General features: G+C 44.8%; 1 protein-coding gene across 10 annotated transcripts in view; it reads left to right on the top strand.

Annotated features, from left to right (window-relative positions):
• Nucleotides 1-17,418, top strand: part of fgd4a (FYVE, RhoGEF and PH domain containing 4a) — a 54,695-nt gene that overhangs the window by 20,643 nt on the left and 16,634 nt on the right. For 7 of the 10 annotated variants that reach the window (XM_085779973.1, XM_085779972.1, XM_085779971.1 and 4 more), the window contains one exon: nt 2,971-3,054. In XM_085779973.1, coding sequence (XP_085636099.1) covers nt 2,971-3,054 — 84 coding nt within the window. Of the gene's footprint in view, nt 1-2,970; nt 3,055-5,329; nt 5,481-6,293; nt 6,475-17,418 lie in introns of those variants that run through there. The other 3 variants (XM_085779974.1, XM_085779977.1, XM_085779979.1) reach the window with 3 other exon arrangements.

Raw genomic sequence — 17,418 nt, 5'->3', positions numbered from 1 at the left:
CTTTATATACTGTAAATAAAACGGTGGTGGAGGTGCCTCTTTGTCCTACATGAAAGGTTTTATTCTGCAACTGATTGCAATGTAACTGCTAAAGTAGATTTTTATTTTCCTTGACTGCCATCATTTGAGCGTTTGCTGCAGTTTGCCACCTGCGTTAACGAGTGTGTAATGCAATTCGAGATGCACTGAAAGGAGAACAGGAGGTGGATTCAGTTTTTTTTTTTGTTTTTTTGCAGGCAGTATTGTGTTAAATACAAATCTGACATAACACGACATGACATGAGATGAATCCATCAATACTCTGCAGTTTGTCTTTACTGTAATTGACAGTAAACTGCAAGCAACACAGACAGAAATCGACTCAGCTCTCTCAGTTCCTCAATTTCTCTCACATTATCTGTCTCCTCACTTATTGTGCGTGTTTAGATCTCTGCATTTGTCGTCTCATCACCTGTTCCCAGACAGGTGGGGATGTGGCTCTGTTGGGTTTCACTTTCATGATTCTGATCTTTTTTCGTGATCTGTGTCTCACATCACTGTATACTTCCCCCCAAAAAACCGGACCAATGACCAGCGTCCAGGACAGTGCATGTGATTTCTTGTAATCTCTCTGTTGTCAGCTGTGGTCAGAGAGTCTTCTCTTCTTCTTATGCCTCGAGTTGAGAGACCGGCAGATTAATCTGTATGAATATGAAAAACAGGAAGTTCCCCAACAGGAAGAGGAAGTTGGAGAGGAGGGGGGGGGGTCAGTAGACTTTACCCATCATACATCACTGTAGGTTTCCCCATCTGAAAAACCCACTTAGCTTTACATGTTCTTTCTCTTCAGTGTATCTGCATGTGTGTTCAGTGCTGACACAGAAACACATCCCCCACTTCAGGAAACAATAGTTGTATGATGACTGAGAGTCTGCTGCAGTGGGTGGCGGGGGGTTGGGTTGGGGTGGGTTGGGGTAGGGGGAGTTCCTCTAAAGAGAAGTGACTGATATGCAGATAATACTTCTGATAAGCTGCTTATAATTTATACTCTGAAAAGGCAACTTATATAACAGACTCTGTGTCTAACTTAAAGGAAGTTTATGTATGTGTGTGTGTGTTTGTGTGCATGTGTGTGTGAACAGCAGGCAGGCCTGTCATGAGAGGTCCAGATGGTGGGTGGAGAAAGCCCTCCTTTAATCCCTGAGCCAGGATATTAGACCCCCCCACCCCTCCTCTTCACACACACATGCACACACACACACACACACACACCTCCCCAGGACTGTTTGCTCAACCCCACGCTGAGTCCGTCCACTTTTCTTTTACGTGGCATTATCCACACTCCATTATGTCGCTCTCTGCTCGGCGCTCCTGTCTTGTCCTAACCCACTGACGATGCTGAATACTCACTAGTTTGGTGAGTTATGAGTAATAATGTGAAGTGTTGACAGTCTAATTAAAGGTTAACTCAATGAATAAACATGTATTGACTTGTATTATTAATGTCCTGACATCCCATCCTGACTATGTGGACTATTTCCTCACATTGTTCAGCACGACTGATTCATGAGTATTGTGAAAAATCCACACAAATAAACACATTCTGTCATAAAAGGCAAAGACGTTGTACAGTTGAAAGATAAACAGGATGTTTACCATCTTACTGTGTTAGCAATGCTAACATTTGCTTATCCCAACACCAAACACAAGGCAAAGCTGAGGCTGATGGGGAACGTTTTTTAGTTTTGCAGCTATCTGGTCAAAAACACTGTAAAATACTTAATACATTAGATATTTGGTGCTAGATTAATTGGAGTCCCTCCAACAGTGGCTTTGTTATTTGACTCTGAAGTGCAAATGTCCATAAACCTCATTGTTGTATTACATTTCCTGTCAGGCTTCCTAATTAATTTGAAATTTCACTGTGAACCAATAGCAGCACATTTTCAACAGTAAGTGTAATTGACATCTAAAATATTTTAGATGATAGCTAAAATAAGCCAAAAATAACCTTGATTAGTAAAAACATGTATTACTCTAATGTGCAGCTGTGATTATCCGATGATAATTAGCTGGTTAGACTATGCCTCATAAATAAATCGTTATGTTTTGAAATCTCATCAATCTGGATATTTCCTCCCCAAAACTATGAAATAAGCTGCTGTGATTGGCCCATGTTGTTGTCACTTCATTGTCACACATTGTCAGAGAGAAAAGATTGTTGAATTCAGTTGGGTCAACTCTAATTTGCTCAACTTCCTTTTGTGCTGCTGCACAGCTGTGATACTGCAGCGTGTAGCCGCCGCGTGGGCTTTGATGCTTCAAATTAGACCAGACTGAGAGAGCACGTTTGCATGTACGTGTGCACACCAGTCGTTTTAACTGTGTCTGAGGTATATATATTTATATATATATAGTGTGTGTGTGGGTGTGCGCGCATGAAAGCCCGTCTGTGCTGTTAATGACCGTTGATATTTTCCCTTTAATCTTTTATGTGCATATTAAACGTCTGTGTTGAAAGAGTGTGAGCTCTCCCTACAGACCATGCCCTACAAATTACAGACAGTCTAATTAGGGGGATCTATCTCCAGGGGAGGGTATATTCCTTTTCATTCCTCAAAACAAACACAACCATTCCCCTGATCTTGATAAATGCAGCCGCCGCCACCACCACCACCACAGCTCCGGCAGCTTTTGCATATCATCAGCTTCATGTGCGTCCGTCACATTGTGCGGCATTTATTGGGGAAATGCAGATTCTTGCTCCTGCCTCCATCTCTCTCCGTCTATCCGTCTGTCTTAGTTTCTACGTACAGTACGAGTCTTTGCCCCTCTTAAATTAAACATGAGGTTGACTGCAACTGCTTGAAGTTGCTGCCTCACATGTGGGTCGAGTATTAAAATATCTCTCTGCTCTCTGCTCTACTCTACAACAAGTTGTGTCGGCTTCTCCTCACAGTGGATGTTGTGTCTTTTTTGTTGCTGTTGCAGAGAGGAAAACCAAAGCCGACTGTTTCCAGTCCAAGAACGGCGATGAAGAGGCCTGCGTGGCCGTGAAGATCGAACACTCCACAGGTAACACACTTTTCACCCCCACCACTCACCTTTAACAGCCATCTGCCCCCTTTCCTTCATCACCCACCCCCCACACCCACCCTTTCTCTCACATGCAGCTTTTTTTAAATCCTCTGTATCTACATCAAAAAAGCTCGCCTGCTTCTCAATAAAGAGACGCGTGGCTTCACACAGATCACATACTGTATGTAGATATGCAGACTTTGTTTAAGGGGTCTGTGGTGTGGTTTCCTGTATGTGTGCACGTGCTGCTGTTTGACGCAGTTCGTCTTGTCCACTCTCATCTTGTGATGTGTGATGTGAGAAGAAGTGAACACAGGCCTCTGTGAAGATGGCAGAAGATCTGTCACTCGTCGTCTGTCTGTCACCACCTTTTGATTCACAGCACCTCGTCGTCTGTGCATATTTGCGTTTCAAATCTATATCACAACAAGAGTTTGAATCTTTGGTAAACTTTCCTAAAATCTATAGCGCAAGTCAGTCAGTCTGCTTCCTCTCTCTAAGGTCCGTATGATGAACACGCCTCCCTGCAGCTCACCGCTATGCAGGGGTGTGAGGAAGAAGAAGAAGAAGAAGGCTGCTGCTCTCTGCTCTATTTTTATATCAAACTTGTGTGTGCAGCATAAGGTGATGAATGGGTACTTTCCTCTGGCCCCCGTCGTCAGGCTATTTTTCACTTTTTCTAATTTTCTCTCCTCTTTGCTTCTGCCATTGCACACACTCTCTTTTTCGTTTTGTTTTGTCTCTTTTCATCGAGGCTTCAAGTTTTCTTCCTTTCTCGCTCTTTTATCCTTGCTTTTTTTTTTGCACTTTTTGCCTTTTATCTTATTATGTCTGTCCTTTGAAATAAATTGTGCCCAGTTTGCTCTTCCTTTCCCCTCTCTCTTCCGCCTCCCATCTCTTCACCTCCGACCCCCCCCCCCCCACCCTCCCATTATCCTCGTGCCTCCTGGTGGAGAGCAGACTGGGGTTCTAATCTCACTCTGGCCCTTGGATTAGGGAATGAGGCAGGGTTAATCTGAAGAAAGTCTGGGTCGTTGAACACAAGCAGCTAATCCTCCATGCGTGGCGGTGATGGTTATCTGTCACCCTGTCTGTTACACACACACACACACACGCGCTTTCAGTGTGTGTGTGTGCCAACATGACGGACACAATGAAGGCCTCGTGTAGCGGTCTAAAACCAGACATGCACTGTAACTACACTCTCTAATCTCACTGAGTGATGTAGGGCACCAGAAACAGTCAGACTCTGGGTTTTGTGTGACAGTGTATGTGTTACTCGTGTGTAGTATGTGAGGAAGCCATCAGCATCTAAACATATTTTCTCTCACTTTGACTGTGCCAACAGGGCAATTGAGTCTCTTACAGAAAATGTATTTTCTTAGAAATGACTAGACTCCACCGTGGAAGCATAAAGTAGATGTAAATAGAAAGAGGGAACACTCAGTGTGTTTGCATGCACTTCAATAACCCGAGGTCAGTCCTGTCATCAAACAGAGAACGGTTTTAAATGAAGCGTTCATGCGGCTAAAAAGATAAGGAGAGAAATTTGAATTTAACCGCATGGATGTTTTTTTTTCAAAACTCACCCTCAAAAAAAAAAAAACAGAGCAGAAACCTAAAAATCAGATTATTGGTCGAGATGTCTACAAACACACTTCCTGCATGAAACAGCGAGTGTAAAGAAGTTTTTCACTTTACTGAGGTCAAATGTCCCCGGCTGCATTCTGGAGGGTCGATCCAGTCTGAATCCAAACAGACGCTGCTCACAACAAAGCTGCAGGCATGTGAGACATCAGTCTAGTCACAGCAACATGGTTTTATCACCGACACTGGAGCATGAGAGTGCAGCTTTTTGTTGTTGTTGTTTTTGCACGATTGCACAATCATGTAGTAGACTAGAGTTTGTTTTTTTCACTAAGGGAAGATTAATCTTTCACCCTGATAAAAAAAAAAAGATGATTGTCTCAATTATTTGGAAAGATATGAAGCAAATTATAAGTCAGACCTGTCAAGAAGGGAAAGTGAGAGGCGATGGGATTTCTATTGGTCAAAGAAGTTTATTAAAAGAGCTAAAAATGAATGTTGCTGAAAAAACACTTGAGTGAGGATGTAGGTGTTTGTGTGGCTGCACCCAGGCAACATAAACACACATACACACCCTTGACATATTCACAGATAGCAGGTTAAAAGAGCCTTTTGTCTTAAATAACAGCAGTTACTGCAGCTATGACTTAAATTAAGGCTTCCTGCTGTGGTCGCGGCTTTTGTTTTTTTTTGTAACCACGTGGTTCAAAGTTGTTATAAAGCACTGGAGGTCGGCAAATACACATAAGAGCAAACACCTCTGAGCTCTGCAGACACCATGGACGAGAACACAGAAAGTGTCGAGTCGCGGTCCACTGAACCGACTTCTGCAAAAGGTACATCCATGTTCCTGAGATCTTTGTTTCATTTTCATGTACTGTATGTCATGTCAGCAGCACAGATCTAAACTCACCAGATGCAGGTTATTTTTAACTCGTCCGCTGGTTTTTCTCAGTCGTCTTATTTGTAGGACTTGAATAATTTGCACAAGCAAAGAGCCTGAGGAGGAGATGTTGGTTTAAAATAATAGATCATAGGCTGCTCTGGGCTTCATTTGAGATTCTATCAGGGAGATGAGAGAACTGGTGTGTGGTGCTGTGGGCCGCTTTAGTGTGGTTTGTGTTAATCATTGATCAAACCAACTGATGCCAGCGGCAGACAGACGGAGAAGTGCAGTGGCTGTCAGACAGTCTGCCCTCCATCCACTCCTGTTTTCACTCCAACCAACGCTCTGCCGCGTGTGTTTCAATCTTTTGTGATCTATTACAACAAATGAGTTAGAGGAAGCTGGAGAGGTCGTAACTCATGTTGTAAGCCTACCTGCGAGGGCTGTGCATGTAATTAACGTGCCAAATTTAACGTTGCCTGATTGATTTACTGCTGTTCATTCTGCCAAAAGAGAAATGGTCAAATATTAGTTGTGGAGGAATGAGGAGCTGGGTTCTCACCAGTTATGGGCTGTTGTTGTGTGTAGCTTGTAAATTCTCCATCTGCAGACCCTGTCAGTTCAAAGCCGCAGAGTTGTGTGCGGATGTATGTGTGTGTGTGTGTGTGTGTGCCAGTTTGGATCTGTACTATTTAAAAGCCACTTAAATCAGAGGGGTGTGTGAGCGAAAGTGAGGGAGGAGCCTTGTGCCTCACGGAGCTGAGTCACTCAGTGGTGGTTCTGCCTGGGAAGATCGCAGGGAGCCTAAACTCAGCGCTCTTCTGGGACACACACACACACACACACACTCCCTTTCTCTCACACACACTCACTCATATACTGTGGTCGCTCACTGAGGATACGATACGCTGCACAGCTGCTTTCCTGTCTGTCTCCAGCTCTGGGTGAGTTCATCCACTGGGATTTTTTTAAACTTCACAGAAGACTTTATCTCTTCCCTACTTTCTCATCTCTCTGTGTGACGCTTCACTTTAATAGATTCATTAACGTGATCGTCAATGATAGGCTTGTTTTAATCTTTAGAGATCAAGCAGCAACAGAAGAGCGCATGGTCATGGTTTGGTTCTGGATAAAACAGGCGTGCACGCTCTTGATGTTGACCCACTCTTTTATCTGTTGATTTATGACAATGTGTCAACGTCGCAATGTTTACGCTCTCACACTGGCTGAGCCTTTAATATAATAAATAGCCAGTATATGTGTAAGAGACATACAGGCTGAAGATGAGCAGCACGGTGTGTTTGAGTGTGTGTGTGTGTGTGTTGCAGAGTGGGTGGTTCACCTGGGAGTAGGCGTGTGTGCGTGCGGAAGTGTGTGTGCGTAAAGGTGGGCACTCACCGGTGACACAGATGAGAGAGAGAGAGAGAGAGAGTCAGGGTTGGGAGTAGCCGTAATTTTTGTTGACCGCTACTCATTCATTCATTAATCACCCTTTTTTCCTGTTTAATCTGCCAGTCTCATTTTTACGTTTATCCATCCTTGCTGCGCTGTGATAGCTCTGTGCTGTTTTGTTACAATAAATGCACCAAAAGCATTGTTGGATCTCAGCGTATCTTTATCAAAATCTACTATAGCGCGTCACAAATCTACGTACCTGAGGACCCAACCTCATACTCTCAGCGGCTTTAAAGGTTTGTGTTTGGAAGCCGCAACATTTTGTCAACAAAAAAGGCGTTTAATGAAAATCATCAAGCCGCATCAAAGAACCAAGTCGTCACGCACCGACTAGCCCGAGAACAAAGGAGCCACAGCTAAGTGCCACACCACGCCATCCATTCACCTGGGAACAGGTAGGCCTGAACCTGTTAATGTTTGTGGATTGAGGAATCCGCTTCGATTGGAATGCATTGTGTCAAATGAGGACAATGTATTAAATGGATACGCTGGTTGCATTGGCGCATTGATGGTGGCGCATATTCTCCGTGCTTTATTGGATTGTGATGTCGGGACTTAGTGGCATATGTGGCGGCTGATGTTGTCTAAAGACCTATTGCTTGTTGAAATGCTTGGATCGAATCTGCTCTGTCAATGAATTTAAATGCAATGTCTATGGATGGATTTGAATACGCTCTTGAATGAAATGTGATTGTGTTGCTTCATACAAAAACACAATCTAACGAAAATGAGTCAAATAAACGCTGATGCTGAATGTTCAAACATGGAACGTGAAAAGAGGGAAATCAAACTGACGGCCAAAGCTATGGAAAATAAAATCGAACGGTTGCAACATGAGCGCAAAAGTGCCGTTAATAAAATCAAAGAGCTTATTCCGCAAATAAAAGCGCACATGAAATCAAAAGAAAATGTAACTGAAATCCCCTCACAACTGAATAACTTGAATGCACTGTGTAAAAAGGCCACTGACCTGCACAACGAAGTATTGCAACTTCTTCCTGATGATGAACATAAAAAACAAAAAGAGTGGTTTTCTAGCGTTATGGATTACAGTGATGCATTCAAGGAACAAGTGGAAAAATGGATAAAGGAAAATCCGCATGAAAACTCAAATGAATTACCACTTCAGACAAATACTTCTGAGCAACCAACAAAGGAAATCAATCACGCAGCACAAATTCCTGTCGAAAAAAGCAAGGATTTGTCTGTTGCTGACCCTCCAGTACTTGTTCCCACTGAACAAGATCCCCAGGATGAACTACAGCCCTGTGACAGCATCTCAAATGCAACCAAGAAATCACGCTCACATCATTCCTCATCCTTGGCTTCACGCTCATCTGCTCGCTTAAAAACGGAAACAAATCTTGCAATTTTGGCAGCAAAACAAAAGGCATTAAAGGAAAAACATGCATTGGATGAAGAGGAGTTAAAACTACGCAAAAGAAGAGAACAGCTTTTACTGGAGAATGAAATCGCTGAGGAAATGGCAAAACTAAGTGTTATAAAATCACAAAGCAGTGTTGGCAGTAAATCAAAGTCAAAGGTTTCAGATGGGATGAACTCATACTATGAAAAGACATGCTCAAAACAACAACTTAACATCAATGCTACGGAATTTGTCCCATCACTGCCAGTTAAACTAAAATCCAACGCAATTGAAACCACACAGACAGTTGTGAAGCCTAAAGTCACTCACTTACCTGACATAAAACATCTCCCAGGTCCTTCTTACATGCTCCAACGTTATCTAACCACTCCTGAAGATCCTGTGACCAATGTTACACAAACTGATGCATCACAAAACGACAGTGTGCTGGACATAATGAGAAAACAAAATGAAATTTCAACACTCTTGATGCAACAACAATGCCTCTCAGCACTCCCAAAAAGGGAAATTCCCATTTTCGATGGTAACCCACTCAAATACCATTCGTTTATTAAAGCATTTGAAAATGGAGTTGAGCGCAACACCAGCAACAACTGTGACAGACTCTACTTCCTTGAACAATACACCAAAGGGCATGCAAAGGGACTAGTGAGGAGCTGTCAGCACATTGAGTCGAGCAGAGGATATGTGAAGGCAAAGGCTCTATTGAAAGAGCACTATGGCAATGAGCAAAAGGTGGCAGCAGCATACATGGAGAGAGCTTTGTCATGGCCCACTATTAAAACAGAAGATGTGAAAGCCCTCCAGGAGTACGGCCTCTTTCTGCGTGGATGCTGCAACGCTTTGGAGGATGTGCAGTATTTAAATGATCTGGACACACCCACAAACATGGTGGAAATCATTAAAAAACTGCCGTACAAACTCCGAGACCGCTGGAGGTGCGACGCATGTGACCTGCAGGAAAGGTACAATAGGAGAGCAAGGTTTGTGGACATTGCCAACTTTGTTGAAAAACAGGTAAAAATCTTGACAGACCCTGTGTTTGGAAACATTCAGGACACTGTTATAACAACTAAACAAATGAAACACAAACCTCCCCCTCGCTCCAGCATCAGAGGAACCAGCTTCGCTACCACAGTGAATCGTGTGGAGAGAACAGCTCAACCTGTGAATAAAGCTACATACATAAAACCACCAGCGAAGAAGATCTGTCCCTGCTGCACTGGAGGACACACATTGGATGTGTGTGCGCGGTTGGAAAAAATGGCACACAAAGAGAAAATTGACTTCCTGAAGGAAAATGGTGCTTGTTTTCGCTGCCTGTGTATAGGACACATAAGCAAAAATTGCCAAAGGAAGATTTCCTGCTCGAAGTGTGGCCTAAGACATCCAACTGTGCTCCATAAGGATAGTGTGGCAACGGCAGAACCGGCTGAGAGAAGCATCCAGGTTACAGTGGACGACACCTTGGTTTCCAGTGGGCTTACAGGGGCTGGTGAGATGGATTGCAAGCTTCCTATCGTGCCGATCCAAGTGAAGGCGAAGAAGGGCAATAAAATCATTCTCACATACGCCTTTTTGGACCAGGGAAGTACTGCGGTGTTCTGTACTGAGAGTCTGAAGCAGAAGCTCAATTTGTCTGGGAAGAGAGCCAACATTCTTCTCAGGACCATGGGGCAGGAGAAGGTGGTCAGTAGCTACATCGTGCCAGAGCTGGAGGTGGCAGCACTTGAAGATGACAGCTTCATTGAGTTGCCAAAAGCGTACACTCAGTTGTCAATGCCAGTCCACAAAGCAAACATACCCACAAATAAGGATCTGACAAGGTGGCCATATTTAAAACACATCTCCTTACCACAGATTGAGGCTGGAATTGAGTTGCTGATTGGAACGAATGTTCCACGAGCCATGGAACCGCTGGAAGTCATCCGCAGTGAGCACAATGGACCCTACGCTATAAGGACGGTGCTGGGCTGGACGGTAAATGGACCACTGACAGGAAACGGTGGAAAGGCCAATTACTGTGAGCAGCCAGTAACTGTGAACCGTGTGTCCATTGTAAATTTGGATGAACTGTGGCAACAGCAATTTAAGATGGACTTTCCAGAATCTGCTGTGGAGGAACAAGTGGGTCTGTCCAGGGAAGACCTGAGGTTCATGGACATGGTCACAAAGTCAGCCAAACATGTCAATGGTCATTACCAGGTCGCCCTGCCTTTGAAAAATTCAAACGTCAGCATGCCAAATAATAGGAAAGTGGTGGAACAGCGTCAAAACCATCTGAAGAGGAGGCTCCAGAGGGATCCAGTGTTTTACAGGGAGTATAACACCTTTATTAATGATCTACTTGGTAAAGGTTATGCTGAAAAGGTTCCTGATGCAGAGCTGGAAAGAAGTGATGGCAGGGTCTGGTACATACCGCACCATGGTGTCTACCACCCGACAAAGGGAAAACTCCGAGTTGTGTTTGATTGTGGTGCCAGTTACAAAGGACAATCTCTGAATGAAGAGCTGTTGCAAGGGCCCGATCTAACCAGCTCACTGATTGGAGTTGTGACCAGGTTCAGGAGGGAACCTGTGGTCATCATGGCTGACATAGAAGCTATGTTTCACCAGGTGCAAGTGCCCCCAGATGATGCTGATCTGTTGCGATTCCTCTGGTGGTCACAAGGAGACTTGAACCAAGCACCATGTGAATACAGGATGAAGGTACATCTTTTCGGAGCTACATCCTCCCCTAGCTGTGCCAACTTTGCCCTCAGGAAATGTGCAGAGGATTTTGGACATGAGCATAAGGAGGAGACAGTGGACAAGCTGCAGCACTGCTTTTATGTGGATGATTGTTTGGTGGCAGTTGCAACAGAGGAGGAGGCACTGACCCTCTGTCATGAGCTCATGTCTCTGTGCGCTAAAGGGGGATTCTGTTTGACCAAGTGGCACAGTAACAGATCTGAAGTGCTCAAGACCATCCCAGAGCCCCGCAGAGCTAAAGGCATGGAGCAGTTGGACCTGGACCGGGAGTTTGTGCCCATTGAAAGAGTGCTGGGTGTAGAGTGGTGTATCAAGTCAGACACCTTTAAATTCAAAATTGTATGGAAGGACAGACCACTCAACCGCAGAGGCATCCTTTCTACTGTAAGCTCCATTTATGACCCTCTGGGCATGTTAAGTCCCCTTGTTCTGACAGCAAAAAGGATCTTGAGGGATTTGTGCAGAAGAGGAGTTGGTTGGGATGATCCCATACCAGAGACTGTCTCCAAAGAGTGGCTTAAGTGGGTGCAAGGGCTCCACCTACTGGACAACTTTGAGCTGCCCAGATGTCTAAAACCTCTGGAGTTTGGAGATGTTATTACTGCGCAACTACACCATTTCTGCGATGCTTCTGAGGAAGGCTATGGTACAGTCACTTACCTGCTGTTACAGAATGAGCACCTCCAAATGCACAGTGCTTTCATTATGGGAAAGGCTCGTGTTGCCCCGCTGAAGACAGTTACAATTCCAAGAATGGAACTGATTGCTGCAACAATGGCCAGTCGCATGGATGTCCTGTGGAAGAAAGAACTACACATGAGTCTTCAGGAATCTGTGTTTTGGACTGATAGTGCTTCTGTGCTGAAATACATTAACAACGAAAGCTCCAGATTTAAGGTGTTTGTTGCCAATCGTGTTTCGGAGATCCTGAAATCATCTCACCCTGCTCAGTGGAGATACGTGGATACAGCTTCAAATCCAGCAGACGCAGCATCCAGAGGGCTCAAAGTGGAGGCATTTCTGAAGGACAGACTCTGGTTAACAGGACCGCCGTTTCTTTGCCAACCTGAAACGGAATGGCCTGTGAACCCTGAGCCTGTGAGTCATCTCCCTCAGGACGATCCAGAGGTGAAGAAAACTGCTGTTGTCAATGCTGTACAAGCTGAAGAGGATCCCACTACTCACCTGATCCATCATTATTCCTCGTGGATCCGATTGAAGAAAGCTGTGGCGTGGTGGCTGAAATACAAGGAATGGTTGTGGTCCTGTATCAGGAAGAGAAAAAGGCTAATAGCCAATCAGAGTGAAGAGAGCATGCAGCAACAGAGAATGTTGGAGCAGGAAAGGTGCACATTTAAAGGTGCAGCTGTCCTTGGTGCTCCTACAGTGGAGGACATTGACAAGGCTGAACTGGCCATAATTCAGTTTTGCCAGAAGAGAAAGTTTTTTGAGGAGCTCTCATGTCTGGAAAAGGGACAAAATGTCAAGAAAAATAGTCACCTGTACAAGTTGTGTCCAAGGCTGGAGGATGGAGTCTTGCGTGTGGGAGGACGGCTTAGCAAAGCAGCACTGCCTTTGGAGTCTAAGCATCCTATCATTCTGGCAAAAGACCTTCATATTTCTACCCTGTTGCTGAGAAATATACATCAAGAGGTAGGACACAGTGGCCGCAACCACATGTTGTCCAAGCTCAGGGAGAAATACTGGATGACAGGAGCAAGTACTGCCATTAGGAGAGTTCTGTCGAAGTGCACCATCTGCAGAAGACTTAATGCCACTCCAGTTTGCCAGCAGATGGCAGACTTGCCCACAGACCGACTCAAGCCTGATGAACCTCCATTCACTTGTGTAGGGGTTGATTATTTTGGACCCATCGAAGTGAGGAGCAGGAGGAGTACAGTGAAGAGGTATGGTGTCCTATTTACCTGTCTTGTATTGAGAGCTATTCACATCGAGGTGGCACCTTCTCTGGACACTGACTCCTTCATAAATGCACTAAGGCGTTTTATAGCCAGAAGAGGACAGGTCCGCGAGCTGCGCTCTGATAATGGGACAAATTTTGTGGGTGCAGAACGTGAGTTAAAAACAACGATTGCGCAGTGGAACCAGGCACAGGTGCATGATGTGTTACTCCAAAAGGGCATTAAGTGGACGTTCAACCCCCCTGCTGGATCACATCATGGAGGAGTGTGGGAAAGGCTTATTAGATCGGTGAGGAAAGTCCTGAACTCCACTCTCAAAGTACAACGCTTGGATGAGGAGGGACTCCACACAGTTCTTTGCGAAGTGGAAGCCATTATTAACAGCAGGCCCATCACCAAGGCCTCCACAGATCCTAACGACCTGGAAGCACTGACGCCGAACCATCTGTTACTGCTAAAAAAACCAGCCTTCATTACCACCTGGAGAGTTCCAAGCAGCAGACCTGTACGCACAAAGAAGATGGAGACAAGTCCAGTACATATCTGATCTGTTCTGGAAGCGCTGGACAAAGGAGTACCTGCCTCTGTTACAGGAACGACAGAGATGGACTGGAGTCCAGAGAAACCTTGTCGTAGGAGATCTAGTTTTGCTTATGGACAGTACTGCACCTCGTAATTCTTGGGTTATGGGACGTGTCTTGCAAACTTTTCCGGATCGCAAGGGATTTGTGCGTCAAATTCGGATTAAGACAAGAACCAGTTGCTTGGACAGACCCATATCCAAGGTGTGTTTGTTGCTGGAGAAGGAGGAGGCAGCATGAGGACGTTGCTGACCTCTATATGGACTTTGTGTTTTCGGACGTCAGATGGACTTTCTTTGCACTAATCGGTCATGACGACCAGAAGAAGGAATATTCGTTGTAATGACCTTTTTCATGGACTTGAGCAATTTATTAGACATTTTTGCATTATCGTTGAAATTGATATGATGATTTATTATGTCTCCTATTGTGTTTTGAAATGTGAATTATTATGTGAGACCTAATAATTAGGGGCTGGTGTGTAAGAGACATACAGGCTGAAGATGAGCAGCACGGTGTGTTTGAGTGTGTGTGTGTGTGTGTTGCAGAGTGGGTGGTTCACCTGGGAGTAGGCGTGTGTGCGTGCGGAAGTGTGTGTGCGTAAAGGTGGGCACTCACCGGTGACACAGATGAGAGAGAGAGAGAGAGAGAGTCAGGGTTGGGAGTAGCCGTAATTTTTGTTGACCGCTACTCATTCATTCATTAATCACCCTTTTTTCCTGTTTAATCTGCCAGTCTCATTTTTACGTTTATCCATCCTTGCTGCGCTGTGATAGCTCTGTGCTGTTTTGTTACAATAAATGCACCAAAAGCATTGTTGGATCTCAGCGTATCTTTATCAAAATCTACTATAGCGCGTCACAAATCTACGTACCTGAGGACCCAACCTCATACTCTCAGCGGCTTTAAAGGTTTGTGTTTGGAAGCCGCAACAATATGTAAACGGGCTCAGGCAGGTCACTGCACTCCATAATTTCTGCCCTTTTGTACTTCAGACATGGTGTAACAGTTGCAAGCTGATTTATGGCCTGTTAAAGAGGGAAGCATGAGGGGCTCTTTGATAAGAAATTCATCGCCTTTTTCTCATGCCCCCCCCCCCCAACGTTTTGCTGTGCAGCTGTGCAAAAGCCACCGAGATGATCATTAATATGCCGGCCCGGTTATTATGAAGAAGCAGAATTGGTTAAAGGAAAGTCCTCTCAGACATTCCTTGTGATCCGTGTGTGTGGTGCCTGTGGGAGCCCGAGAGGCGAGAGGACAAAGCCTGAGTATTGAAGCTGTGTGAGAGACACTCCTCTCTCTGCCTTGGTGGCTCCATAGCTGGTAGGGTGGGGATACACTGCACCGCACACAGACAGGTGTGTCTTTTGTGTGTTTTTGTTTTTTCGGCTCCCACGCTGAAGTATCGACTCACTCTCTGCCAGAGGGGGTTTGTGCCGAAAGACGGGACGAGCGGTGTGACGTGAGACACCGTCAAGATACAGGTTAGACGGTCTTATACAGTCAGCTGACAACGCTTCAGGGAGACTGGGATGTCACAAGACTGAGGTAGAGAAATGTCCTGCTGAATGTGTACTTTAGTAGTGTTTTAGCTGAGTGGAGATTAATAGAAGTGTGCACCTGCCCACCTGCAAAGCCATGCATGAGGACTGCTTTCTGCTTTTATTTTTTGAATATATTGTTAAATAGCTCACATAAAAGCCTGGTTTTGGCTGCTCAAGGGTGGTGATTTCAGTGTTGGCAACCTGTCCGCCACTTTGGACAGGACTGAGATGATTGCCATGCAATTTTTTTGCCACTGATACTTCAAGTGGGCTCCCAGAAGATGATGGCTAGTTAAGAGAGGAGCTTTATTATCATACACTGAGCTGAAGTGGGCTTGATTGTACCAAATTTCAATGGCTGTTTTAGTGTTTTTGCTTGGGTTCAGAGTTTAACCAACAGACCTTGCTTTTCCCCGAAGCAAAGGAAACTATTTCCGGCACTAGTTGTTGGAATGATTAACTATTTTCAGACACAGTTTGTTTTTTTGTTGCAAGGAGAGTTATTTGTGCCAGAGTGGTACATTCCTTCAGTCCAGTCCTTTGCCGGGTTGAGCTGCATGGGAGCTTGTGGATGGGGGGGAGGGGGGCGGGGGGGTATATGGGGTGGCGTGAGTGAGTGTGATGGCTTTAATGCTGTATAGTGGCACAAACACGTATGCAATGTAACCTGATGAGCCCAGGTGAACAACAGGAGGTGGATCCTGCTTTGTGGTTGTCTTTGAGAAGGAGAATACGCTTTTAGGGACACAACTCTGTGTTACTGACACTCACACACTCAGGGGAGATGGTGTTCATGGTGATAGATGAGAGCAGGGGGTAATAGTGAAAGCAGAAGTGGCTTGGTGTCTCAGCAAACCAGAATCCTGCAGCGGTCCGTCTTATCTACAGTGTGAATGACGCCTGACCTTTTACCAGAGCATTTCTTCTCATTTGCTGCCTTGCAGTTTATTTTTGGGATTTATCGAGATGGAGGCATGATGCCTTTAGGCGCGGTCCGCTCACTGGAGGAATAAATTTAGCATCTTCCGAAGGTAACGACGGGGGTAGCGGTTGCCATGACAGCACGTCTCGTCATCCCTCGCAACAAGGACAGAGGCAAAAAGGTCGAGTCTCGGTTAGACTCATCACCAGCTCCTCGTTTCCTGGATCGGCGCAGCGAGCAGCGTTTCAGTTTCTGTGCAGTAGCCGACAAACCTGTGTGTGTGTGTGTGTGTACAGTAAACAGCCTTGTCATAACATCACTCAGGATGTACAACTAATGGTATGACATCGTATTTGACACGAGTCGCGCTCATCCGTGCTAATCCTCGACCATCAGAAGCTCCCGTTGTGTTTACATCAACAAGTCTGAGCTCCTTTTCCTCCCCGTCACGGATGGAGGAGGAGAGTCAAAGTGTTTCAGCAGGGTGGTGGCTGATGGCTGCTTTTAATTTACTGTACACGGCGGTCTGTCACTTGTGCCAAGCCAGTTTTTAATGACAAGATGCCAGGAGGAATGTGTTACCAGGAGCTTTAAGTTCCTGCCAGAGGGGAGGAAGTGGAGCTCATGCTGTTTTTACTGTAACAGAACAGTTTGCTGCTTTAAAAAGCACTAACTCAAAAACTTTTTTTCTGCACAATTGACTGGTGGATGGACGGGTACATGCAGGTCCAAGCCAAATATACTTCCACATATCTATACTTGTATCTCTGCTAGCATATCTTATCTAACACTAACACTTAAAATACCTGCAGAACTCGCTCTGGTTTGAGTGAAAGTGCAGCACACACTGCAAAAACTCAAAATCTCTTTCCACTTAAAATAAGACTCATAAACTAAAAATTAACTTGTTTTTAGATCATTTTCACAGTTTCAAACAAATTTTCACTTGAAATAAGTAGAAAAAGTGAAAGCAAGTTTTTTGTGCTTGTAATAAGGAAGAAAAACTTGCTCCACTATCAGATTTTTCTACTCATTTTAAGTGAAAATATACTTCAAAGAAGTAAAAAGTGTCTAAAAACAAGCTACTTTTTAATGTGACAAGTCTTATTTTGAGTATAATTTGATTTGTTTTGACTAGAAGTGACATTTTGACTAGAAATAAGACAAATATTCTTGGTAAGATTTTGAGTTTTTGCAGTGCAGAGATGAGAGGTTTACAGCTGAGGGACTGGTGGTGTTTGACACAGTTAATAACAACCCACGGTGGAGACAGAGCCAGGCTGCGGAGGGTTGGCCGCCCCCCTGCAATCTTCCAGGAAAAGTGCC

Source organism: Trachurus japonicus, chromosome 6 (genome assembly GCF_045865225.1).
Source record: "Trachurus japonicus isolate A0001 chromosome 6, Traja_1.0".
Taxonomy (NCBI): Eukaryota; Metazoa; Chordata; class Actinopteri; order Carangiformes; family Carangidae; genus Trachurus; species Trachurus japonicus.
The sequence above is the reverse complement of the archived record's forward strand: the minus strand, read 5'-3'. Positions and strand labels throughout refer to the sequence as shown.